General features: G+C 44.3%; 1 protein-coding gene across 11 annotated transcripts in view; it reads left to right on the top strand.

Annotated features, from left to right (window-relative positions):
- The first annotated feature begins 575 nt into the window (after positions 1-575).
- The window catches only part of LOC309474430 (endonuclease V-like), a 370440-nt gene continuing 344248 nt past the window's right edge, over positions 576-26767 (top strand). For all 11 annotated transcript variants that reach the window (XR_014197285.1, XR_014197286.1, XR_014197287.1 and 8 more), the window contains exon 1: positions 576-700. Coding sequence is in view for 8 of the 11 variants with exons in the window: in XM_082137015.1 (XP_081993141.1) it covers positions 663-700 (38 nt within the window). In the remaining 3 variants the exon portion in view is untranslated. The remainder of the gene's footprint in view (positions 701-26767) is intronic.

Below are 26767 nucleotides of genomic sequence, written 5' to 3'. Positions count from 1 at the left end.
GGGAGGGCTACTTACCTTAGTAGGGGCCACCCAACCCCTCTTTTAATATTTTACATTTTGTGCCATAACTAAATTATCAAATTATTCTATTTATTTCCTACACTATTGGTTGATGCATCATCATCCTGCATATGCTAAACTTATTTCTAAATGTTACAGCTTAAATGTAAATCCACATTGTTCTTAAGGGGTATCTTAAGAACTATCTTTCCTAAATGTGCACCTACAGCACATATTGATGCACACACTCTGATGTTCTGCATGTCTAAAATACATAGAAAGAATAAACCTGTCTTATAAACTCCTTGATTTAGCTTAACAACTTAAAATATAATCTGCATGCACAATAAATCATAATATAATGTTACATATATTGACAGAAAGATGCAGGTTTAAATAAATTACATTTTATAATAGTAGGCATAATAATCATAATTCCAGAACGTGCCGCCCTCAGGCTTGCGTAGTATCGTCAATTCCCTCATCAGACTCGGCAATCCTCGGCAAACTTCGACAGATGGTTTTACTGGTGTCATGACAAGTTCATTCGGTTCTTTTTGAGTCTGACGTGCAACTTCGGCTGTGCGTCTTGCGTCATCAACCCGGAACTAAAGTTTGATTACGGCTCAAAAGAACGATACATTCAAAAATCGGACATCACAATGGCTGTTGAAGGAGAGATGGTGTTGAAATGGGAAAGGTTAGAAAATCATGAATGTATTGTATTGCTTGCGTAATTATAACTGATCTACGGCATGCCACTGAATCATTTGCTCAAGCGATTACAATAGCGAGCAATACGTCAACATCATCACTTGGCTCACTGTACAGGGAAATAGTTCGCTATCTTGACAATGTGGAGCCAGAACAGATCACTATCATTAAGTTAACCAAATTAACTATTTAGGATATATATATATATATATATATATATATATATATATATATATATATATATATATATATATATATATATATTAGCCATAAGATTGAGTTTAGTGAAATGTTGCTGAATTATTGCTAAATTAAAGTAGTTTAAAACCTAGTGAGACATAGAATGCATTAATGGGCACCATTATCCTCATATACATAGACGCCATGTTTTGGACCCTGCAACTTGTTAACTTTCATTAGTGGACCAAAGAAAAGATGCCTGACTAGTTTGGGTTAAAAAAAAGAAAAAGAAAGAGGTGGCACAATCCAAAGCAGATATCTGGGAATAACCTTTCACAGGTAAGCCTGCCTGGAAATGCCAAAGCTGACATAATAATAAATAAATACATTAAAAAAAATACTAAGAAATGTAAAAAAAAAAAAAAAAATACATAAATAAATAAATATAGCCAACAAAGAAATGTGAAAAACTAAAATAATAAATAATTATTAATATTAACAATAATAAATTAGTATTTATTATTTATAATTTTACTTCCTTATTTATGTATAATTGTATTATTTCCACATTTATTTCTTTTTCCATTTATTTCTTTATTTATTTCCTATTTTTTCTCCCCACATTTATCTATATGTATTTATTTATTTCCACATTTATTTACTTATTTCTACATTTATTTATTAAGTTGGCTTGAGAAAGCCAACTTACTGAAATCCTATTTAAACGTATTAAGTTGGCTTGAGAAAGCCAACATATTGAAATCCTATTTAAACTTATTAAGTTGGCTTGAGAAAGCCAACATATTGAAATCCTATTTAAACTTATTATTATTCTTCTTACTAAAACTGTTGACTCAAACTCGCCCTAGAGCTTTAACTCTACATACTCCAAACTCGGCTCAGACACTCAAACTGATCTGAAGTTATATGCTATATCTTTTCAGACTGATCGGACTTACGGTTTTCCTACAAATGACGATCAAAACTCGGAAAAACTCCCATTGACTTAACATTGGGCATTCTAAAAAAATTCAAACTCACCAACCGACAAAAATTTAAATCTAAATCCCTTGAAGACTAATTCAAACTGCCATTCTATATATATTAGCCAATGAAACTCATTTAAACTAATAAACTCTAATCTCATACACTTATAAACTAATTAACTTAAATTTAATAACTAATTAACTAATAAACTCATGAATTCATAGACTTATGAACTCTTAAACTCATAAATTAATAAACTCTGAACTCTAAACTCATTTAAACTTATAAACTCTAAACTCAAAAACTTGTACACTTATAAACTCATCAATTTATACACTTATAAACTCTAAACTCATAAACTCTGAGTGTGTGTGTGTGTCTGAGTGTCTGAGTGAGTGTGTGAGCGAGGTAGTCTGTTTGAGTGTGTGTGTGTGTGTGTGTGTGTGTGTGTGTGTGTATCTATCTATCTAACTTATTTATCTATCTATTCTCTGTCATAAACTTCAAACTACTTTAAACTTTAAACCAATTTAAACTTCTTAAGTTTAAAGCTTCCAGCTCCCAAGCAACTCCATAGCAACCAAACTTGAGTATCCTAGCAACCGTTTTGCAAGACCTATATCTCTGTATCAGAACATCGTATAGAGATGAGGTTTGGCTCTTTTGACTCATGCTAGCAAACAGCACTTTCAACATGCTACACATGCTAGCAGTGAATAGCTACATGCTAATAGCGATTAGTTAAGTAAGAACTCTATAAAAACTCCATAGTAACCATCTTTGACAACTACCAACCACCTAGTAACACCATATCAACCGCTCTGAATACCATAGCAACCACCCAGAACACCCTAGCAACCACCCAAAAGACCCTAGCAACCACACAAAATATCCTAGCAACCACCCAGAACATCCTAGCAACCACCTAGCAACCACCCAAAACACCCTAGCAACCGCCTAGCAACCACCCAAAAGACCCTAGCAACACCATAGCAACCACACAAAACATCCTAGTAACCACCCATAACACACTAGCAACCGCCTAGCAACCACCCAGAACACCCTAGCAACCACCTAAAACACCCTAGCAACCACCCAAAATATCCTAGCAACCGCCTAGCAACCACCCAGAATACCCTAGCAACCACCCAAAACACCATAGCAACCACCCAGAACACCCTAGCAACCGCCTAGAAACCACCCAAAAGACCCTAGCCACCACCCAAAATACCCTAGCAACCGCCTAGCAACCACCCAAAAGACCCTAGCAACCACCCAAAATACCCTAGCAACCGCCTAGCAACCACCCAAAAGACCCCTAGCAACCACCCTAAATATCCTAGCAACCGCATAGCAACCACCCAGAACACCCTAGCAACCGCCTAGCAACCACCCAAAAGACCCTAGCAACCACCCAGAATACCATAGCAACCACCCAGAATACCCTAGCAACCGCCTAACAACCACCCAAAAGACCTTAGCAACCACCCTAAATATCCTAGCAACCGCATAGCAACCACCCAGAATACCCTAGCAACCACCCAAAACACCCTAGCAACCACCCAGAACACCCTATCAACCGCCTAGCAACCACCCAAAAGACCCTAGCAACCACCCAAAATATCCTAGCAACCGCCTAGCAACCACCCAGAATACCCTAGCAACCACCCAAAACACCCTAGCAACCACCCAGAACACCCTAGCAACTGCCTAGCAACCACCCAGAACACCCTAGCAACCACCTAGCAACCACCCAAAAGACCCTAGCAACCACCCAGGACACCCTAGCAACCACCTAGCAACCACCCAGAACACCCTAGCAACCTCCCAAAATACCCTAGCAACACCATAGCAACATCCTAGCAACCGCCTAGTAAAAAATGTTCTGCTCCAAACTTTCTCAAGCCAACTTAAAGTTTGTCTCGACGAACTTTCGCATCTAGTTAAGTTGGCTTGAGAAAGCCAACATATTGAAATCCTATTTAAACTTATTAAGTTGGCTTGAGAAAGCCAACATATTGAAATCCTATTTAAACTTATTAAGTTGGCTTGAGAGAGCCAACATATTGAAATCCTATTTAAACTTATTATTATTATTATTAAGTTGGCTTGAGAAAGCCAACATATTGAAATCCTATTTAAACTTATTAAGTTGGCTTGAGAAAGCCAACATATTGAAATCCTATTTAAACTTATTATTATTATTCTTCTTACTAAAACTGTTGACTCAAACTCGCCCTAGAGCTTTAACTCTACATACTTCAAACTCGGCTCAGACACTCAAACTGATCTGCAGCTATATGCTATATCTTTTCAGACTGATCGGACTTACGGTTTTCCTACAAATGACGATCAAAACTCGGAAAAACTCCCATTGACTTAACATTGGGCATTCTAAAAAAATTCAAACTCACCAACCGACAAAAATTTAAATCTAAATCCCTTGAAAACTAATTCAAACTGCCATTCTATATATATTAGCCAATGAAACTCATTTAAACTAATAAACTCTAATCTCATACACTTATAAACTAATTAACTTAAATGTAATAACTAATTAACTAATAAACTCATGAATTCATAGACTTATGAACTCTTAAACTAAAAAATTAATAAACTCTGAACTCTAAACTCATTTAAACTTATAAACTCTAAACTCATAAACTCTGAGTGTGTGTGTGTGTGTGTGTGTGTATCTATCTATCTACCGCTCTGAATACCATAGCAACCACCCAGAACACCCTAGCAACCACCTAGCAACCACCCAGAACACCCTAGCAACCACCCAAAAGACCCTAGCAACCACCCAAAATATCCTAGCAACCACCCAGAACACCCTAGCAACCACCTAGCAACCACCCAAAACACCCTAGCAACTGCCTAGCAACCACCCAAAAGACCCTAGCAACCACCCAAAATACCCTAGCAACACCATAGCAACCACACAAAACATCCTAGTAACCACCCATAACACCCTAGCAACCGCCTAGCAACCACCCAGAACACCCTAGCAACCACCCAAAACACCCTAGCAACCACCAAAAATACCCTAGCAACACCATAGCAACCACACAAAACATCCTAGTAACCACCCATAACACCCTAGCAACCGCCTAGCAACCACCCAGAACACCCTAGCAACCACCCAAAATATCCTAGCAACCGCCTAGCAACCACCCAGAATACCTTAGCAACCACCCAAAACACCCTAGCAACCACCCAGAACACCCTAGCAACCGCCTAGCAACCACCCAAAAGACCCTAGCAACCACCCAGAATACCATAGCAACCACCCAAAAGACCCTAGCAACCGCCTAGCAACCACCCAGAATACCCTAGCAACCACCCAAATCACCCTAGCAACCACCCAGAACACCCTAGCAACCGCCTAGCAACCACCCAAAAGACCCTAGCAACCGCCTAGCAACCACCCAGAATACCCTAGCAACCACCCAAAACACCCTAGCAACCACCCAGAACACCCTAGCAACCACCCAGAACACCCTAGCAACCGCCTAGCAACCACCCAGAATACCCTAGCAACCACCCAAAAGACCCTAGCAACCACCCAAAAGACCCTAGCAACCGCCTAGCAACCACCCAGAATATCCTAGCAACCACCCAAAACACCCTAGCAACCACCCAAAAGACCCTAGCAACCACCCAGGACACCCTAGCAACCACCTAGCAACCACCCAGAACACCCTAGCAATTGCCCAAAACACCCTAGAAACACCATAGCGACCACCCATAACATCCTAGCAACCGCCTATCAAAAAACTTTACGGTCCAAACATTCTCAAGCCAACTTAAAGTTTGTCTCGACGAACTTTCGCATCTAGTTATTATTAATATTATTATTATTCTTCTGTGAAAAACCGTTGACTCAAACTCCTCCTAGAGCTTTAACTCTACATACTCCAAACTCGGCTCAGACACTCAAACTGATCTGAAGTTAGTTGCTTTATCTTTTCAGACTGATCGGACTTACGGTTTTCCTACAAATGACGATCAAAACTCGGAAAAACTCCCATTGACTTAACATTGGGCATTCTAAAAAAATTCAAACTCACCAACCGACAAAAATTCAAATCTAAATCCCTTGAAGACTAATTCAAACTGCCATTCTATATATATTAGCCAATGAAACTCATTTAAACTAATAAACTCTAATCTCATACACTTATAAACTAATTAACTTAAATTTAATAACTAATTAACTAATAAACTCATGAATTCATAGACTTATGAACTCTTAAACTCATAAATTAATAAACTCTGAACTCTAAACTCATTTAAACTTATAAACTCTAAACTCAGAAACTTGTACACTTATAAACTCATCAATTTATACACTTATAAACTCTAAACTCATAAACTCTGAGTGTGTGTGTGTGTGTGTGTGTGTGTGTGTGTGTCTGAGTGTCTGAGTGAGTGTGTGAGCGAGGTAGTCTGTTTGAGTGTGTGTGTGTGTGTGTGTGTGTGTGTGTGTGTGTGTCTATCTATCTAACTTATTTATCTATCTATCTCTCTGTCATAAACTTCAAACTACTTTAAACTTTAAAGGTGAACTAAGTAACTTTTTTACCTTAACCGAACAGCTTTGGAGTCATTGTAATGGTTATATTACTGATTTCGGGTTGAATGGTGGTCGTCTCGCACCCCCCTGGTGCCTGTGAGCCGCAAAACCACCCTTGCAACTTTGGGCCGGCGGGCCGCCGGCCTCAGTGTTAGGAAGTATCGTGTGATATCAGGTCTCGCGAGGTAACGAATTGCTTTACGGCACTGCACACGTACACGCCCTCATCCATCCAGTATCCGGCTAGCTATAAGAACAAGGTAACACTAGATATTGAGTTCTTCAAGTTTTCATAATGGCTGAACATGTAAAAAAGAAGCAGAAAGCTAGGAAATCTTTGTCAGAGGACCAAAGAAAGAGGAAACGGGAGACTGACCGAGCGTGAAGTCAGACTAGAGTTAATATTGGACCGGCTTTTTCAGAATGGAGAGAACTGAAAGAAACCGAAGCCTGCAAAACCGATGCTGACCTGGCCTTCTTGCTGTTGCACTTGTATCTTTAGAATAAACTGTGTTTAATGTTTGTATTTCTTGTAATTGTGACCTCAGGATGTTTGTTATTGTCTGTTTAGGTTTTTATTATGGTCGCTGTCTGTTACGGGCTTACTAGTACGCTACTGTAACTTAGATGTTAGCATTTTCAGTAGTAAACAAACGTGTTTGTTTTCTGTAGTGTTTTGTCCGTTCCTCTATCAGGTTTTATTTGTGTTACTGAGATCGCCTATAAATCGATATGAAATTCTTCAAATTATGCTTTAGTTTAGCTTGCCGCCTGCCTCAGAATTAGTAACGTTATATGTTGCATGTTCACAGATCTAGCATGTTAGGATGCTAGCTAGCAATACAACTTATTATGAAATTTCAAACCAAACGGTATGAACGAATAAATTATAGCCTTATACCATACACGTATTCTTGCAAAATAAATAAACAAACTAGGCTACGTGTTTGACTTCGTTTGGTCAATCGTTATGATGGACAACTCGGATCACCGTCAAAATTATAAAAGAATGTAACGTAACATTTATTTTGATAATGTATAATCTAAGTGTCTATAGCTATAGTTCAAACTTAAATAGAAATAAATAGCGGAATATTTCTTATAGTATTGTTTTTCGCCATAATGTTACTGATTACGTTTGGCAACACTATACAAATATACACTATCTCAACATTTATATGATATTCTTCTGAGAATCATACATACTTCAGTTGACATGGCTCCGTTTGTTCGCCGGCTTCTCTGAAAACAAATGCACATGGCCTGAGCGAGATGGGAGGGGTGAGTGTTGACAACGAGTTTACGACAGTTTTCTCATAATATATATATACTCCGAAACTGTAGGGGGAGCTCGAGAGAGAAACCTGCGAGAAAACAGCCAGTCTTACTGAGCGCTGCTTTAAACCAATTTAAACTTCTTAAGTTTAAAGCTCCCAGCTCCCAAGCAACTCCATAGCAACCAAACTTGAGTATCCTAGCAACCGTTTTGCAAGACCTATATCTCTGTATCAGAACATCGTATAGAGATGAGGTTTGGCTCTTTTGACTCATGCTAGCAAACAGCACTTTCAACATGCTACACATGCTAGCAGTGAATAGCTACATGCTAATAGCGATTAGTTAAGTAAGAACTCTATAAAAACTCCATAGTAACCATCTGTGACAACTACCAACCACCTAGTAACACCATATCAACCGCTCTGAATACCCTAGCAACCACCCAGAACACCCTAGCAACCACCCAGAACACCCTAGCAACCACCCAAAAGACCCTAGCAACCACCCAAAATATCCTAGCAACCACCCAGAACACCCTAGCAACCAACTAGCAACCCCCTAAAACACCCTAGCAACCGTCTAGCAACCACCCAAAAGACCCTAGCAACCACCCAAAATACCCTAGCAACCACCCAGAACACTCTAGTAACCACCCAAAATACCCTAGCAACCACCCAAAACATCATAGTAACCACCCATAACACCCTAGCAACCGCCTAGCAACCACCCAGAACACCCTAGCAACCACCAAAATACCCTAGCAACCGCCTAGCAACCACCCAAAATACCCTATGAACCACCCAAAATATCCTAGCAACCACCCAGAATACCCTAGCAACCACCCAAAACACCCTAGCAACCACCCAGAACACCCTAGCAACCACCCAAAAGACCCTAGCAACCACCCAAAATACCCTAGCAACCACCCAGAATACCCTAGCAACCACCCAAAATACCCTAGCAACCGCCTAGCAACCACCCAAAAGACCCTAGCAACCACCCTAAATATCCTAGCAACCACATAGCAACCACCCAGAATACCCTAGCAACCACCCAAAACACCCTAGCAACCACCCAGAACACCCTAGCAACCGCCTAGCAACCACCCAAAAGACCTTAGCAACCACCCAAAAGACCCTAGCAACCACCCAAAATATCCTAGCAACCGCATAGCAACCACCCAGAATACCCTAGCAACCACCCAAAACACCCTAGCAACCACCCAGAACACCCTAGCAACCGCCTAGCAACCACCCAAAAGACCCTAGCAACCACCCAAAAGACCCTAGCAACCACCCAAAATATCCTAGCAACCACCTAGCAACCACCCAGAATACCCTAGCAACCACCCAAAAAACCCTAGCAACCACCCAGAACACCCTAGCAACCGCCTAGCAACCACCCAAAAGACCCTAGCAAACACCCAGAATACCATAGCAACCACCCAAAATACCCTAGCAACCGCATAGCAACCACCCAAAAGACCTTAGCAAACACCCAGAATACCATAGCAACCACCCAAAAGACCCTAGCAACCACCCAGAATACCCTAGCAACCACTCAAAATACCCTAGCAACCGCCTAGCAACCACCAAAAAGACCTTAGCAACCACCCTAAATATCCTAGCAACCGCCTAGCAACCACCCAGAATACCCTAGCAACCACCCAAAACACCCTAGCAACAGCCTAGCAACCACCCAAAATACCCTAGCAACCACCCAAAATACCCTAGCAACCACCCAGAATACCCTAGCAACCACCCAAAATACCCTAGCAACCGCCTAGCAACCACCCGAAAGACCCTAGCAACCACCCTAAATATCCTAGCAACCGCATAGCAACCACCCAGAATACCCTAGCAACCACCCAAAACACCCTAGCAACCACCCAGAACACCCTAGAAACCGCCAAGCAACCACCCATAACACCCTAGCAACCGCCTAGCAACCACCCAGAACACCCTAGCAATCACCCAAAACACCCTAGCAACCACCCAAAATATCCTAGCAACCGCCTAGCAACCACCCAGAATACCCTAGCAACCACCCAAAACACCCTAGCAACCACCCAGAACACCCTAGCAACCACCCAGAACACCCTAGCAACCACCCAGAACACCCTAGCAACCGCCTAGCAACCACCCAAAAGACCCTAGCAACCACCCAGAATACCATAGCAACCACCAAAAATACCCTAGCAACCGCCTAGCAACCACACAAAAGACCCTAGCAACCACCCAAAATACCCTAGCAACCACCCAAAATACCCTAGCAACCACCCAGAATACCTTAGCAACCCCCCAAAATACCCTAGCAACCGCCTAGCAACCACCCAAAAGACCCTAGAAACCACCCAAAAGACCCTAGTAACCGCCTAGCAACCACCCAGAATACCCTAGCAACCACCAAAAAACACCCTAGCAACCACCCAGAACACCCTAGCAACCGCCTAGCAACCACCCAAAAGACCCTAGCAACCACCCAAAAGACCCTAGCAACCGCCTAGCAACCAACCAGAATACCCTAGCAACCACCCAAAACACCCTAGCAACCACCCAAAAGACCCTAGCAACCGCCTAGCAACCACCCAAAAGACCCTAGCAAACACCCAAAACACCCTAGCAACCGCCTAGCAACCACCCAAAAGACCCTAGCAACCACCCAGAACACCCTAGCAACCGCCTAGCAACCACCCAAAAGACCCTAGCAACCACCTAGCAACCACCCAAAAGACCCTAGCAACCACCCAGGACACCCTAGCAACCACCTAGCAACCACCCAGAACACCCTAGCAACCTCCCAAAATACCCTAGCAACACCATAGCAACATCCTAGCAACCGCCTAGCAAAAAACGTTCTGCTCCAAACTTTCTCAAGCCAACTTAAAGTTTGTCTCGACGAACTTTCGCATCTAGTTAAGTTGGCTTGAGAAAGCCAACATATTGAAATCCTATTTAAACTTATTATTATTATTATTTTTATTCTTCTTACTAAAACTGTTGACTCAAACTCGCCCTAGAGCTTTAACTCTACATACTTCAAACTCGGCTCAGACACTCAAACTGATCTGCAGCTATATGCTATATCTTTTCAGACTGATCGGACTTATGGTTTTCCTACAAATGACGATCAAAACTCGGAAAAACTCCCATTGACTTAACATTGGGCATTCTAAAAAAATTCAAACTCACCAACCGACAAAAATTCAAATCTAAATCCCTTGAAAACTAAACCAAACTGCCATTCTATATATATTAGCCAATGAAACTCATTTAAACTAAAAAAACTCTAATCTCATACACTTATAAACTAATTAACTTAAATTTAATAACTAATTAACTAATAAACTCATGAATTCATAGACTTATGAACTCTTAAACTCATAAATTAATAAACTCTGAACTCTAAACTCATTTAAACTTATAAACTCTAAACTCAAAAACTTGTACACTTATAAACTCATCAATTTATACACTTATAAACTCTAAACTCATAAACTCTGAGTGTGTGTGTGTGTGTGTGTGTGTGTGTGTGTGTGTGTGTGTGTGTCTGAGTGTCTGAGTGAGTGTGTGAGCGAGGTAGTCTGTTTGAGTGTGTGTGTGTGTGTGTGTGTGTGTGTGTGTGTGTGTGTATCTATCTATCTACCGCTCTGAATACCATAGCAACCACCCAGAACACCCTAGCAACCACCTAGCAACCACCCAGAACACCCTAGAAACCACCCAAAAGACCCTAGCAACCACCCAAAATATCCTAGCAACCACCCAGAACACCCTAGCAACCACCTAGCAACCACCCAAAACACCCTAGCAACCACCCAAAAGACCCTAGCAACCACCCAAAATACCCTAGCAACACCATAGCAACCACACAAAACATCCTAGTAACCACCCATAACACCCTAGCAACCGCCTAGCAACCACCCAGAACACCCTAGCAACCACCCAAAACACCCTAGCAACCACCCAAAAGACCCTAGCAACACCATAGCAACCACACAAAACATCCTAGTAACCACCCATAACACCCTAGCAACCGCCTAGCAACCACCCAGAACACCCTAGCAACCACCCAAAAGACCCTAGCAACCACCCAAAAGACCCTAGCAACCGCCTAGCAACCACCCAGAATACCCTAGCAACCACCCAAAACACCCTAGCAACCACCCAGAATACCCTAGCAACCACCCAAAACACCCTAGCAACCACCCAAAACACCCTAGCAACCACCCAAAAGACCCTAGCAACCACCCAGAATACCCTAGCAACCACCCAAAACACCCTAGCAACCACCAAAAAGACCCTAGCAACCGCCTAGCAACCACCCAGAATACCCTAGCAACCACCCAAAACACCCTAGCAACCACCAAAAAGACCCTAGCAACCGCCTAGCAACCACCCAAAAGACCCTAGCAACCACCCAAAACACCCTAGCAACCACCTAGCAACCACCCAAAAGACCCTAGCAACCACCCAAAAGACCCTAGCAACCACCCAGAACACCCTAGCAACCGCCTAGCAACCACCCAGAATACCTTAACAACCGCCTAGCAACACCATAGCAACCACCCAGAACACCCTAGCAACCGCCTAGCAACACCCTAGCAACCATCCAAAATACCTTAGCAACCGCCTAGCAACAACATAGCAACCACCCAGAACACCCTAGCAGCCACCTAGCAACCACCCAGAATACCCTAGCAACTGCTTAGCAACACCATAGCAACCACCCAGAATACCCTAGCAACCGCCTAGCAACACCATAACGACCACCCATAACATCCTTGCAACTGCCTAGCAAAAAACATTCTGGTCCAAACTTTCTCAAGCCAACTTAAAGTTTGTCTCGACGAACTTTCGCATCTAGTTAAGTTGGCTTGAGAAAGCCAACATATTGAAATCCTATTTAAACTTATTAAGTTGGCTTGAGAAAGCCAACATATTGAAATCCTATTTAAACTTATTATTAATATTATTATTATTATTCTTCTGTGGAAACCGTTGACTCAAACTCGCCCTAGAGCTTTAACTCTACATACTCCAAACTCGGCTCAGACAATCAAACTGATCTGAAGTTAGTTGCTATATCTTTTCAGACTGATCGGACTTACGGTTTTCCTACAAATGACGATCAAAACTCGGAAAAACTCCCATTGACTTAACATTGGGCATTCTAAAAAAATTCAAACTCACTAACCGACAAAAATTCAAATCTAAATCCCTTGAAAACTAAATCAAACTGCCATTCTATATATATTAGCCAATGAAACTCATTTAAACTAATAAACTCTAATCTCATACACTTATAAACTAATTAACTTAAATTTAATAACTAATTAACTAATAAACTCATGAATTCATAGACTTATGAACTCTTAAACTCATAAATTAATAAACTCTGAACTCTAAACTCATTTAAACTTATAAACTCTAAACTCAAAATCTTGTACACTTATAAACTCATACATTTATACACTTATAAACTCTAAACTCATAAACTCTGAGTGTGTGTGTGTCTGAGTGAGTGTGTGAGGGAGGTAGTCTGTTTGTGTGTGTGTGTGTGTGTGTGTGTGTGTGTGTGTGTGTGTGTGTGTATCTATCTATCCACCGCTCTGAATACCATAGCAACCACCCAGAACACCCTAGCAACAACCTAGCAACCACCCAGAACTTCCTAGCAACCACCCAAAAGACCCTAGCAACCACCCAAAATATCCTAGCAACCACCCAAAAGACCCTAGCAACCACCCAAAACACCCTAGCAACCACCCAAATGACCATAGCAACCACCCAAAAGACCCTAGCAACCACCCAAAACACCCTAGCAACCGCCTAGCAACCACCCAAAAGACCCTAGCAACCACCCAAAAGACCCTAGCAACCACCCAAAACACCCTAGCAACCGCCTAGCAACCACCCAAAAGACCCTAGCAACCACCCAAAATATCCTAGCAACCACCCAAAAGACCCTAGCAACCACCCAAAACACCCTAGCAACCGCCTAGCAACCACCCAAAAGACCCTAGCAACCACCCAAAACACCCTAGCAACCACCCAAAATACCCTAGCAACACCATAGCAACCACACAAAACATCCTAGTAACCACCCATAACACCCTAGCAACCACCCAAAACACCCTAGCAACCACCCAGAACACCCTAGCAACCGCCTAGCAACCACCCAAAAGACCCTAGCAACCACCCAAAACACCCTAGCAACCGCCTAGCAACCACCCAAAAGACCTTAGCAACCACCCAAAATACCCTACCAACCGCCTAGCAACCAACCAAAAGACCCTAGCAACCACCCAAAATACCCTAGCAACCGCCTAGCAACCACCCAAAAGACCCTAGCAACCACCCAAAAGACCCTAGCAACCACCCTAAATATCCTAGCAACCGCATAGCAACCACCCAGAATACCCTAGCAACCACCCAAAACACCCTAGCAACCACCCAGAACACCCTAGCAACCGCCTAGCAACCACCCAAAAGACCCTTGCAACCACCCAAAATATCCTAGCAACCGCCTAGCAACCACCCAGAATACCCTAGCAACCACCCAAAACACCCTAGCAACCACCCAAAACACCCTAGCAACCTCCCAAAATACCCTAGCAACACCATAGCAACCACCCATAACATCCTAGCAACCGCCTAGCAAAAAACGTTCTGGTCCAAACTTTCTCAAGCCAACTTAAAGTTTGTCTCGACGAACTTTCGCATCTAGTTAAGTTGGCTTGAGAAAGCCAACATATTGAAATCCTATTTAAACTTATTATTATTCTTCTGTAAATAACTGTTGACTCAAACTCGCCCTAGAGCTTTAACTCTACATACTCCAAACTCGGCTCAGACACTCAAACTGATCTGAAGTTTTATGCTATATCTTTTCAGACTGATCGGACTTACGGTTTTCCTACAAATGACGATCAAAACTCGGAAAAACTCCCATTGACTTAACATTGGGCATTCTAAAAAAATTCAAACTCACCAACCGACAAAAATTCAAATCTAAATCCCTTGAAAACTAAATCAAACTGCCATTCTATATATATTAGCCAATGAAACTCATTTAAACTAATAAACTCTAATCTCATACACTTATAAACTAATTAACTTAAATTTAATAACTAATTAACTAATAAACTCATGAATTCATAGACTTATGAACTCTTAAACTCATAAATTAATAAACTCTGAACTCTAAACTCATTTAAACTTATAAACTCTAAACTCAAAAACTTGTACACTTATAAACTTATCAATTTATACACTTATAAACTCTAAACTCTGAGTGTGTGTGTGTGTGTGTGTATCTATCTATCTACCGCTCTGAATACCATAGCAACCACCCAGAACACCCTAGCAACCACCTAGCAACCACCCAGAACACCCTAGCAACCACCCAAAAGACCCTAGCAACCACCCAAAAGACCCTAGCAACCACCCAAAACACCCTAGCAACCGCCTAGCAACCACCCAGAACACCCTAGCAACCACCCAAAACACCCTAGCAACCACCCAAAATACCCTAGCAACACCATAGCAACCACACAAAACATCCTAGTAACCACCCATAACACCCTAGCAACCGCCTAGCAACCACCCAGAACACCCTAGCAACCACCCAAAAGACCCTAGCAACCACCCAAAAGACCCTAGCAACCGCCTAGCAACCACCCAGAATACCCTAGCAACCACCCAAAACACCCTAGCAACCACCCAAAACACCCTAGCAACCGCCTAGCAACCACCCAGAATACCCTAGCAACCACCCAAAACACCCTAGCAACCACCCAGAACACCATAGCAACCGCCTAGCAACCACCCAAAAGACCCTAGCAACCGCCTAGCAACCACCCAGAATACCCTAGCAACCACCCAAAACACCCTAGCAACCACCCAAAAGACCCTAGCAACCGCCTAGCAACCACCCAAAAGACCCTAGCAACCACCCAAAACACCCTAGCAACCGCCTAGCAACCACCCAAAAGACCCTAGCAACCACCCAGAACACCCTAGCAACCGCCTAGCAACCACCCAAAAGACCCTAGCAACCACCCAAAAGACCCTAGCAACCACCCAAAATATCCTAGCAACCACCCAGAATACCCTAGCAACCACCCAAAACACCCTAGCAACCACCCAGAACACCCTAGCAACCGCCTAGCAACCACCCAAAAGACCCTAGCAACCAGCCAAAAATCCCCTAGCAACCACCCAGAACACCCTAGCAACCGCCTAGCAACCACCCAAAATACCCTAGCAACCGCCTAGCAACCACCCAAAAGACCCTAGCAACCACCCTAAATATCCTAGCAACCGCATAGCAACCACCCAGAATGCCCTAGCAACCACCCAAAACACCCTAGCAACCACCCAGAACACCCTAGCAACCGCCTAGCAACCACCCAAAAGACCCTAGCAACCACCCAAAATATCCTAGCAACCGCCTAGCAACCACCCAGAATACCCTAGCAACCACCCAGAATACCATAGCAACCACCCAGAACACCCGAGCAACCGCCCTAAATACCCTAGCAACATCATAGCAACCACCCATAACATCCTAGCAACCGCCTAGCAAAAAACTTTCCGGTCCAAACTTTCTCAAGCCAACTTAAAGTTTGTCTCGACGAACTTTCGCATCTAGTTATTATTAATATTATTATTATTCTTCTGTGAAAAACCGTTGACTCAAACTCCTCCTAGAGCTTTAACTCTACATACTCCAAACTCGGCTCAGACACTCAAACTGATCTGAAGTTAGTTGCTTTATCTTTTCAGACTGATCGGACTTACTGTTTTCCTACAAATGACGATCAAAACTCGGAAAAACTCCCATTGACTTAACATTGGGCATTCTAAAAAAATTCAAACTCACCAACCGACAAAAATTCAAATCTAAATCCCTTGAAAACTAATTCAAACTGCCATTCTATATATATTAGCCAATGAAACTCATTTAAACTAATAAACTCTAATCTCATACACTTATAAACTAATTAACTTAAATTTAATAACTAATGAATGAATAAACTCATGAATTCATAGACTTATGAACTCTTAAACTCATAAATTAATAAACTCTGAACTCTAAACTCATTTAAACTTATAAACTCTAAACTCAAAAACTTGTACACTTATAAACTCATCAATTTATACACTTATAAACTCTAAACTAATAAACTCTGAGTGTGTGTGTGTGTGTGTGTGTGTGTGTGTGTGTGTGTATCTATCTACCGCTCTGAATACCATAGCAACCACCCAGAACACCCTAGCAACCACCCAGAACACCCTAGCAACCACCCAAAAGACCCTAGCAACCACCCAAAACACCCTAGCAACCACCCAAAAGACCCTAGCAACCACCCAAAACACCCTAGCAACCGCCTAGCAACCACCCAAAAGACCCTAGCAACCACCCAAAACACCCTAGCAACCACCCAAAATACCCTAGCAACACCATAGCAACCACACAAAACATCCTAGTAACCACCCATAACACCCTAGCAACCGCCTAGCAACCACCCAGAACACCCTAGCAACCACCCAAAACACCCTAGCAACCACCCAAAATAGCCTAGCAACCACCAAAAATACCCTAGCAACCACCCAAAATACCCTAGCAACCGCCTAGCAACCACCCAGAATACCCTAGCAACCACCCAGAACACCCTAGCAACCGCCTAGCAACCACCCAAAAGACCCTAGCAACCACCCAAAAGACCCTAGCAACCGCCTAGCAACCACCCAGAATACCCTAGCAACCACCCAAAACACCCTAGCAACCACCCAGAACACCCTAGCAACCGCCTAGCAACCACCCAAAAGACCCTAGAAACCACCCAAAAGACCCTAGCAACCACCTAGCAACCACCCAGAATACCCTAGCAACCACCCAAAACACCCTAGCAACCACCCAGAACACCATAGCAACCGCCTAGCAACCACCCAGAATACCCTAGCAACCACCCAAAACACCCTAGCAACCACCCAGAACACCCTAGCAACCGCCTAGCAACCACCCAAAACACCCTAGCAACCACCAAAAAGACCCTAGCAACCGCCTAGCAACCACCCAGAATACCCTAGCAACCACACAAAACACCCTAGCAACCACCAAAAAGACCCTAGCAACCGCCTAGCAACCACCCAAAAGACCCTAGCAACCACCCAAAAGACCCTAGCAACCACCCAGAACACCCTAGCAACCGCCTAGCAACCACCCAGAATACCTTAGCAACCGCCTAGCAACACCATAGCAACCACCCAGAACACCCTAGCAACCGCCTAGCAACACCCTAGCAACCAACCAAAATACCTTAGCAACCGCCTAGCAACAACATAGCAACCACCCAGAACACCCTAGCAACCGCCTAGCAACCACCCAGAATACCCTAGCAACTGCTTAGCAACACCATAGCAACCACCCAGAATACCCTAGCAACCGCCTAGCAACACCATAACGACCACCCATAACATCCTTGCAACTGCCTAGCAAAAAACATTCTGGTCCAAACTTTCTCAAGCCAACTTAAAGTTTGTCTCGACGAACTTTCGCATCTAGTTATTATTATTATTCTTCTGTGAAAAACTGTTGACTCAAACTCCTCCTAGAGCTTTAACTCTACATACTCCAAACTCGGCTCAGACACTCAAACTGATCTGAAGTTAGTTGCTTTCCCTTTTCAGACTGATCGGACTTACGGTTTTCCTACAAATGACGATCAAAACTCGGAAAAACTCCCATTGACTTAACATTGGGCATTCTAAAAAAATTCAAACTCACCAACCGACAAAAATTCAAATCTAAATCCCTTGAAAACTAAATCAAACTGCCATTCTATATATATTAGCCAATGAAACTCATTTAAACTAATAAACTCTAATCTCATACACTTATAAACTAATTAACTTAAATTGAATAACTAATTAACTAATAAACTCATGAATTCATATACTTATGAACTCTTAAACTCATAAATTAATAAACTCTGAACTCTAAACTCATTTAAACTTATAAACTCTAAACTCAAAAACTTGTACACTTATAAACTCATCAATTTATACACTTATAAACTCTAAACTCATAAACTCTGAGTGTGTGTGTGTGTGTGTGTGTGTGTGTGTGTATCTATCTATCTACCGCTCTGAATACCATAGCAACCACCCAGAACACCCTAGCAACCACCTAGCAACCACCCAGAACACCCTAGCAACCACCCAAAATATCCTAGCAACCACCCAAAAGACCCTAGCAACCACCCAAAACACCCTAGCAACCGCCTAGCAACCACCTTAAAAGACCATAGCAACCACCCAAAACACCCTAGCAACCACCCAAAACACCCTAGCAACCGCCTAGCAACCACCCAAAATACCCTAGCAACCACCCAAAATACCCTAGCAACACCATAGCAACCACACAAAACATCCTAGTAACCACCCAAAACACCCTAGCAACCGCCTAGCAACCACCCAAAAGACCCTAGCAACCACCCAAAATACCCTAGCAACACCATAGCAACCACACAAAACATCCTAGTAACCACCCATAACACCCTAGCAACCGCCTAGCAACCACCCAGAACACCCTAGCAACCACCCAAAACACCCTAGCAACCACCCAAAATATCCTAGCAACCGCCTAGCAACCACCCAGAATACCCTAGCAACCACCCAAAACACCCTAGCAACCACCCAAAACACCCTAGCAACCGCCTAGCAACCACCCAAAAGACCCTAGCAACCACCCAGAATACCATAGCAACCACCCAAAATACCCTAGCAACCGCCTAGCAACCACCCAAAAGACCCTAGCAACCACCCAAAATAGCCTAGCAACCACCCAGAATACTCTAGCAACCACCCAAAATACCCTAGCAACCGCCTAGCAACCACCCAGAACACCCTAGCAACCACCCAAAACACCCTAGCAACCACCCAAAATATCCTAGCAACCGCCTAGCAACCACCCAGAATACCCTAGCAACCACCCAAAACACCCTAGCAACCGCCTAGCAACCACCCAAAACACCCTAGCAACCGCCTAGCAACCACCCAAAACACCCTAGCAACCACCCAAAATATCCTAGCAACCGCCTAGCAACCACCCAAAACACCCTAGCAACCACCCAGAACACCCTAGCAACCGCCTAGCAACCACCCAGAATACCATAGCAACCACCCAAAAGACCCTAGCAACCGCCTAGCAACCACCCAGAATACCCTAGCAACCACCCAAATCACCCTAGCAACCACCCAGAACACCCTAGCAACCGCCTAGCAACCACCCAAAAGACCCTAGCAACCGCCTAGCAACCACCCAAAAGACCCTAGCAACCACCCAGAACACCCTAGCAACCGCCTAGCAACCACCCAGAATACCCTAGCAACCACCCAAAAGACCCTAGCAACCACCCAACAGACCCTAGCAACCACCTAGCAACCACCCAGAATATCCTAGCAACCACCCAAAACACCCTAGCAACCACCCAAAATACCCTAGCAACACCATAGCAACCACACAAAACATCCTAGTAACCACCCATAACACCCTAGCAACCGCCTAGCAACCACCCAGAACACCCTAGCAACCACCCAAAAGACCCTAGCAACCGCCTAGCAACCACCCAGAATATCCTAGCAACCACCCAAAACACCCTAGCAACCACCCAAAACACCCTAGCAACCGCCTAGCAACCACCCAGAATACCCTAGCAACCACCCAGAACACCATAGCAACCGCCTAGCAACCACCCAAAAGACCCTAGCAACCGCCTAGCAACCACCCAGAATACCCTAGCAACCACCCAAAACACCCTAGCAACCACCCAAAAGACCCTAGCAACCGCCTAGCAACCACCCAAAACACCCTAGCAACCGCCTAGCAACCACCCAAAAGACCCTAGCAACCACCCAGAACACCCTAGCAACCGCCTTGCAACCACCCACAAGACCCTAGCAACCACCCAAAAGAACCTAGCAACCACCCAGAACACCCTAGCAACCACCTAGCAACCACCCAGAACACCCTAGCAACCACCCAAAATATCCTAGCAACCACCCAAAAGACCCTAGCAACCACCCAAAACACCCTAGCAACCGCCTAGCAACCACCTTAAAAGACCATAGCAACCACCCAAAACACCCTAGCAACCACCCAAAAGACCCTAGCAACCACCCAAAATACCCTAGCAACCGCCTAGCAACCACCCAAAAGACCCTAGCAACCACCCAAAATACCCTAGCAACACCATAGCAACCACACAAAACATCCTAGTAACCACCCATAACACCCTAGCAACCGCCTAGCAACCACCCAGAACACCCTAGCAACCACCCAAAACACCCTAGCAACCACCCAAAATATCCTAGCAACCGCCTAGCAACCACCCAGAATACCCTAGCAACCACCCAAAACACCCTAGCAACCACCCAAAACACCCTAGCAACCGCCTAGCAACCACCCAGAATACCATAGCAACCACCCAAAATACCCTAGCAACCGCCTAGCAACCACCCAAAAGACCCTAGCAGCCACCCAAAATAGCCTAGCAACCACCCAGAATACCCTAGCAACCACCCAAAATACCCTAGCAACCGCCTAGCAACCACCCAGAACACCCTAGCAACCACCCAGAATACCATAGCAACCACCCAGAACACCCTAGCAACCGCCTAGCAACCACCCAAAAGACCCTAGCAACCACCCAAAATATCCTAGCAACCGCCTAGCAACCACCCAGAATACCCTAGCAACCACCCAGAATACCATAGCAACCACCCAGAACACCCGAGCAACCGCCCTAAATACCCTAGCAACCGCCTAGCAACCACCCAAAAGACCCTAGCAACCACCTAGCAACCACCCAAAACACCATAGCAACCACCCAGAACACCCTAGCAACCGCCTAGCAACCACCCAAAAGACCCTAGCAACCACCCAGGACACCCTAGCAACTGCCTAGCAACCACCCAGAAGACCCTAGCAACCACTCAAAATATCCTAGCAACCGCCTAGCAACCACCCAGAATACCCTAGCAACCACCCAGAACACCTTAGCAACCGCCTAGCAACCACCCAAAAGACCCTAGCAACTGCCTAGCAACCACCCAGAATACCCTAGCAACCACCCAAAACACCCTAGCAACCACCCAAAAGACCCTAGCAACCGCCTAGCAACCACCCAAAAGACCCTAGCAACCACCCAAAACACCCTAGCAACCGCCTAGCAACCACCCTAAAGACCCTAGCAACCACCCAGAACACCCTAGCAACCGCCTAGCAACCACCCAAAAGACCCTAGCAACCACCTAGCAACCACCCAAAAGACCCTAGCAACCACCCAGGACACCCTAGCAACCACCTAGCAACCACCCAGTACACCCTAGAAACCTCCCAAAATACCCTAGCAACACCATAGCAACATCCTAGCAACCGCCTAGCAAAAAACGTTCTGCTCCAAACTTTCTCAAGCCAACTTAAAGTTTGTCTCGACGAACTTTCGCATCTAGTTATTATTATTCTTCTGTAAAAAACGATTGACTCAAACTCGCCCTAGAGCTTTAACTCTACATACTCCAAACTCGGCTCAGACACTCAAACTGATCTGAAGTTTTATGCTATATCTTTTCAGACTGATCGGACTTACGGTTTTCCTACAAATGACGATCAAAACTCGGAAAAACTCCCATTGACTTAACATTGGGCATTCTAAAAAAATTCAAACTCACCAACCGACAAAAATTCAAATCTAAATCCCTTGAAAACTAAATCAAACTGCCATTCTATATATATTAGCCAATGAAACTCATTTAAACTAATAAACTCTAATTTCATACACTTATAAACTAATTAACATGAATTCATAGACTTATGAACTCTTAAACTCATAAATTAATAAACTCTGAACTCTAAACTCATTTAAACTTATAAACTCTAAACTCAAAAACTTGTACACTTATAAACTCATCAATTTATACACTTATAAACTCATAAACTCTGAGTGTGTGTGTGTGTGTGTGTGTGTGTGTGTGTCTGAGTGAGTGTGTGAGCGAGGTAGTCTGTTTGAGTGTGTGTGTGTGTGTGTGTGTGTGTGTGTGTGTGTATCTATCTATCTACCGCTCTGAATACCATAGCAACCACTCAGAACACCCTAGCAACCACCCAGAACACCTTAGCAACCACCCAAAAGACCCTAGCAACCACCCAAAATATCCTAGCAACCACCCAGAACACCCTAGCAACCACCTAGCAACCACCCAAAACACCCTAGAAACCACCCAAAAGACCCTAGCAACCACCCAAAATACCCTAGCAACACCATAGCAACCACACAAAACATCCTAGTAACCACCCATAACACCCTAGCAACCGCCTAGCAACCACCCAGAACACCCTAGCAACCACCCAAAACACCCTAGCAACCACCCAAAATACCCTAGCAACACCATAGCAACCACACAAAACATCCTAGTAACCACCCATAACACCCTAGCAACCGCCTAGCAACCACCCAGAACACCCTAGCAACCACCCAAAAGACCCTAGCAACCGCCTAGCAACCACCCAGAATACCCTAGCAACCACCCAAAACACCCTAGCAACCGCCTAGCAACCACCCAGAATACCCTAGCAACCACCCAAAACACCCTAGCAACCACCCAGAACACCATAGCAACCGCCTAGCAACCACCCAAAAGACCCTAGCAACCGCCTAGCAACCACCCAGAATACCCTAGCAACCACCCAAAACACCCTAGCAACCACCCAAAAGACCCTAGCAACCACCCAAAACACCCTAGCAACCGCCTAGCAACCACCCAAAAGACCCTAGCAACCACCCAGAACACCCTAGCAACCGCCTAGCAACCACCCAAAAGACCCTAGCAACCACCCAAAATATCCTAGCAACCACCCAGAATACCCTAGCAACCACCCAGAATACCCTAGCAACCACCCAAAACACCCTAGCAACCACCCAGAACACCCTAGCAACCGCCTAGCAACCACCCAAAAGACCCTAGCAACCACCTAGCAACCACCCAAAAGACCCTAGCAACCACCCAAAAGACCCTAGCAACCACCCAGAACACCCTAGCAACCGCCTAGCAACCACCCAAAAGACCCTAGCAACCACCCAGGACACCCTAGCAACCACCTAACAACCACCCAGAAGACCCTAGCAACCACCCAAAATATCCTAGCAACCGCCTAGCAACCACCCAGAATACCCTAGCAACCACCCAAAAAACCCTAGCAACCACCCAGAACACCCTAGCAGCCGCCTAGCAACCACCCAAAATACCCTAGCAACCACCCAAAAGACCCTAGCAACCACCCAGGACACCCTAGCAACCACCTAGCAACCACCCAGAACACCCTAGCAACCTCCCAAAATACCCTAGGAACACCATAGCAACCACCCATAAAATCCTAGCAACCGCCTAGCAAAAAACGTTCTGGTCCAAACTTTCTCAAGCCAACTTAAAGTTTGTCTCGACGAACTTTCGCATCTAGTTATTATTATTATTCTTACTAAAACTGTTGACTCAAACTCGCCCTAGAGCTTTAACTCTACATACTTCAAACTCGGCTCAGACACTCAAACTGATCTGCAGCTATATGCTATATCTTTTCAGACTGATCGGACTTACGGTTTTCCTACAAATGACGATCAAAACTCGGAAAAACTCCCATTGACTTAACATTGGGCATTCTAAAAAAATTCAAACTCACCAACCGACAAAAATTTAAATCTAAATCCCTTGAAGACTAATTCAAACTGCTATTCTATATATATTAGCCAATGAAACTCATTTAAACTAATAAACTCTAATCTCATACACTTATAAACTAATTAACTTAAATTTAATAACTAATTAACTAATAAACTCATGAATTCATAGACTTATGAACTCTTAAACTCATAAATTAATAAACTCTGAACTCTAAACTCATTTAAACTTATAAACTCTAAACTCAAAAACTTGTACACTTATAAACTCATCAATTTATACACTTATAAACTCTTCTGAGTGTGTGTGTGTGTGTATCTATCTACAGCTCTGAATACCATAGCAACCACCCAGAACACCCTAGCAACCACCCAAAAGACCCTAGCAACCACCCAAAATATCCTAGCAACCGCCTAGCAACCACCCAGAATACCCTAGCAACCACCCAAAATATCCTAGCAACCGCCTAGCAACCACCCAGAATACCCTAGCAACCACCCAAAACACCCTAGCAACCATCCAGAACACCCTAGCAACCGCCTAGCAACCACCCAAAAGACCCTAGCAACCACCCAAAATACCCTAGCAACCACCCAAAACACCCTAGCAACCACCCAGAACACCCTAGCAACAGCCTAGCAACCACCCAAAAGACCCTAGCAACCACCCAAAAGACCCTAGCAACCGCCTAGCAACCACCCAAAATACCCTAGCAACCACCCAAAACACCCTAGCAACCACCCAGAACACCCTAGCAACCGCCTAGCAACCACCCAAAAGACCCTAGCAACCACCCAAAAGACCCTAGCAACCGCCTAGCAACCACCCAGAATACCCTAGCAACCACCCAAAACACCCTAGCAACCACCCAGAACACCCTAGCAACCGCCTAGCAACCACCCAAAAGACCCTAGCAACCACCCAAAAGACCCTAGCAACCGCCTAGCAACCACCCAGAATACCCTAGCAACCACCCAAAACACCCTAGCAACCACCCAAAAGACCCTAGCAACCGCCTAGCAACCACCCAAAAGACCCTAGCAACCACCCAAAACACCCTAGCAACCACCCAGAACACCCTAGCAACCGCCTAGCAACCACCCAAAACACCCTAGCAACCACCCAGAACACCCTAGCAACCGCCTAATAACCACCCAAAAGACCCTAGCAACCACCCAAAACACCCTAGCAACCGCCTAGCAACCACCCAGAATACCCTAGCAACCACCCAAAACACCATAGCAACCACCCATAACATCCTAGCAACCGCCTAGCAAAAAACGTTCTGGTCCAAACTTTCTCAAGCCAACTTAAAGTTTGTCTCGACGAACTTTCGCATCTAGTTATTATTATTCTTCTGTGAAAAACTGTTGACTCAAACTCGTCCTAGAGCTTTAACTCTACATACTCCAAACTCGGCTCAGACACTCAAACTGATCTGAAGTTAGTTGCTATATCTTTTCAGACTGATCGGACTTACGGTTTTCCTAAAAATGACGATCAAAACTCGGAAAAACTCCCATTGACTTAACCCTCTGGGCGCCACGGTCGAGTTTACTCGACAAGATGCGGCACTGAATAAAACGGCCGATTTTGTCAAATAGGGTGTCAAATTTCGTTCGACCTCCCCTCCACTAGTTGGCAGACATGTCATACTTCATCCCCGACTCAAAAAAAAGTCATGCTTCTATACAAAATATTCGAGCTAGAGCGCATTGAATCAGTGCGAACAAAAGCGGAGCTAGTGTGCGAGTGAGCCATTTTATCAGAGCAATATTGTCAACGTCAGCGAGTATTTGCATTAGATTATTATTATTATTATTATTATTATTATCTAATGGCATCAATAAAGCTTACCCGCAATGAAGTGTTGGGTCTTCTATTCGCGGACCCTGATTCTGAAGGGGAATAACGTTATCTGCCTTCAGAAAATGACGGTGATTCTGAAAGTGAAAGTATAGCCCTACACCAAGCACAAACGGTGAATCCTTTGCCCAATATAACGTTAGATGGTCCTTTGCCCAATGTCAGTGGTGGGAACAATGTTTCCCGGGGTCGGAGTGTTCATCGCGAAGTTAGCAGGCGTGTTAGTGTTGTGGGGAACGAGGCGGCCGCGGGAGATTTTAACCGCGCGAGCCATGGTGACCGTGTGCCTCTCCGCAATCGCGGCGACAGTATTGTGGTGGAGACTTTGTCTAATGCCACTGGGTATGTTAGACGAGGTCGAAGTATTCATAGGACAGTTAGGGGGCAACGTGGAGGCAGGGTGGGGAGTCGCAATGAC

Source organism: Leuciscus leuciscus, assembly GCF_965113295.1.
Source record: "Leuciscus leuciscus genome assembly, chromosome: 14".
Taxonomy (NCBI): domain Eukaryota; kingdom Metazoa; phylum Chordata; class Actinopteri; order Cypriniformes; family Leuciscidae; genus Leuciscus; species Leuciscus leuciscus.
Note: the sequence above shows the minus strand (reverse complement) of the source record. Positions and strands in the feature narration are given on the sequence as shown.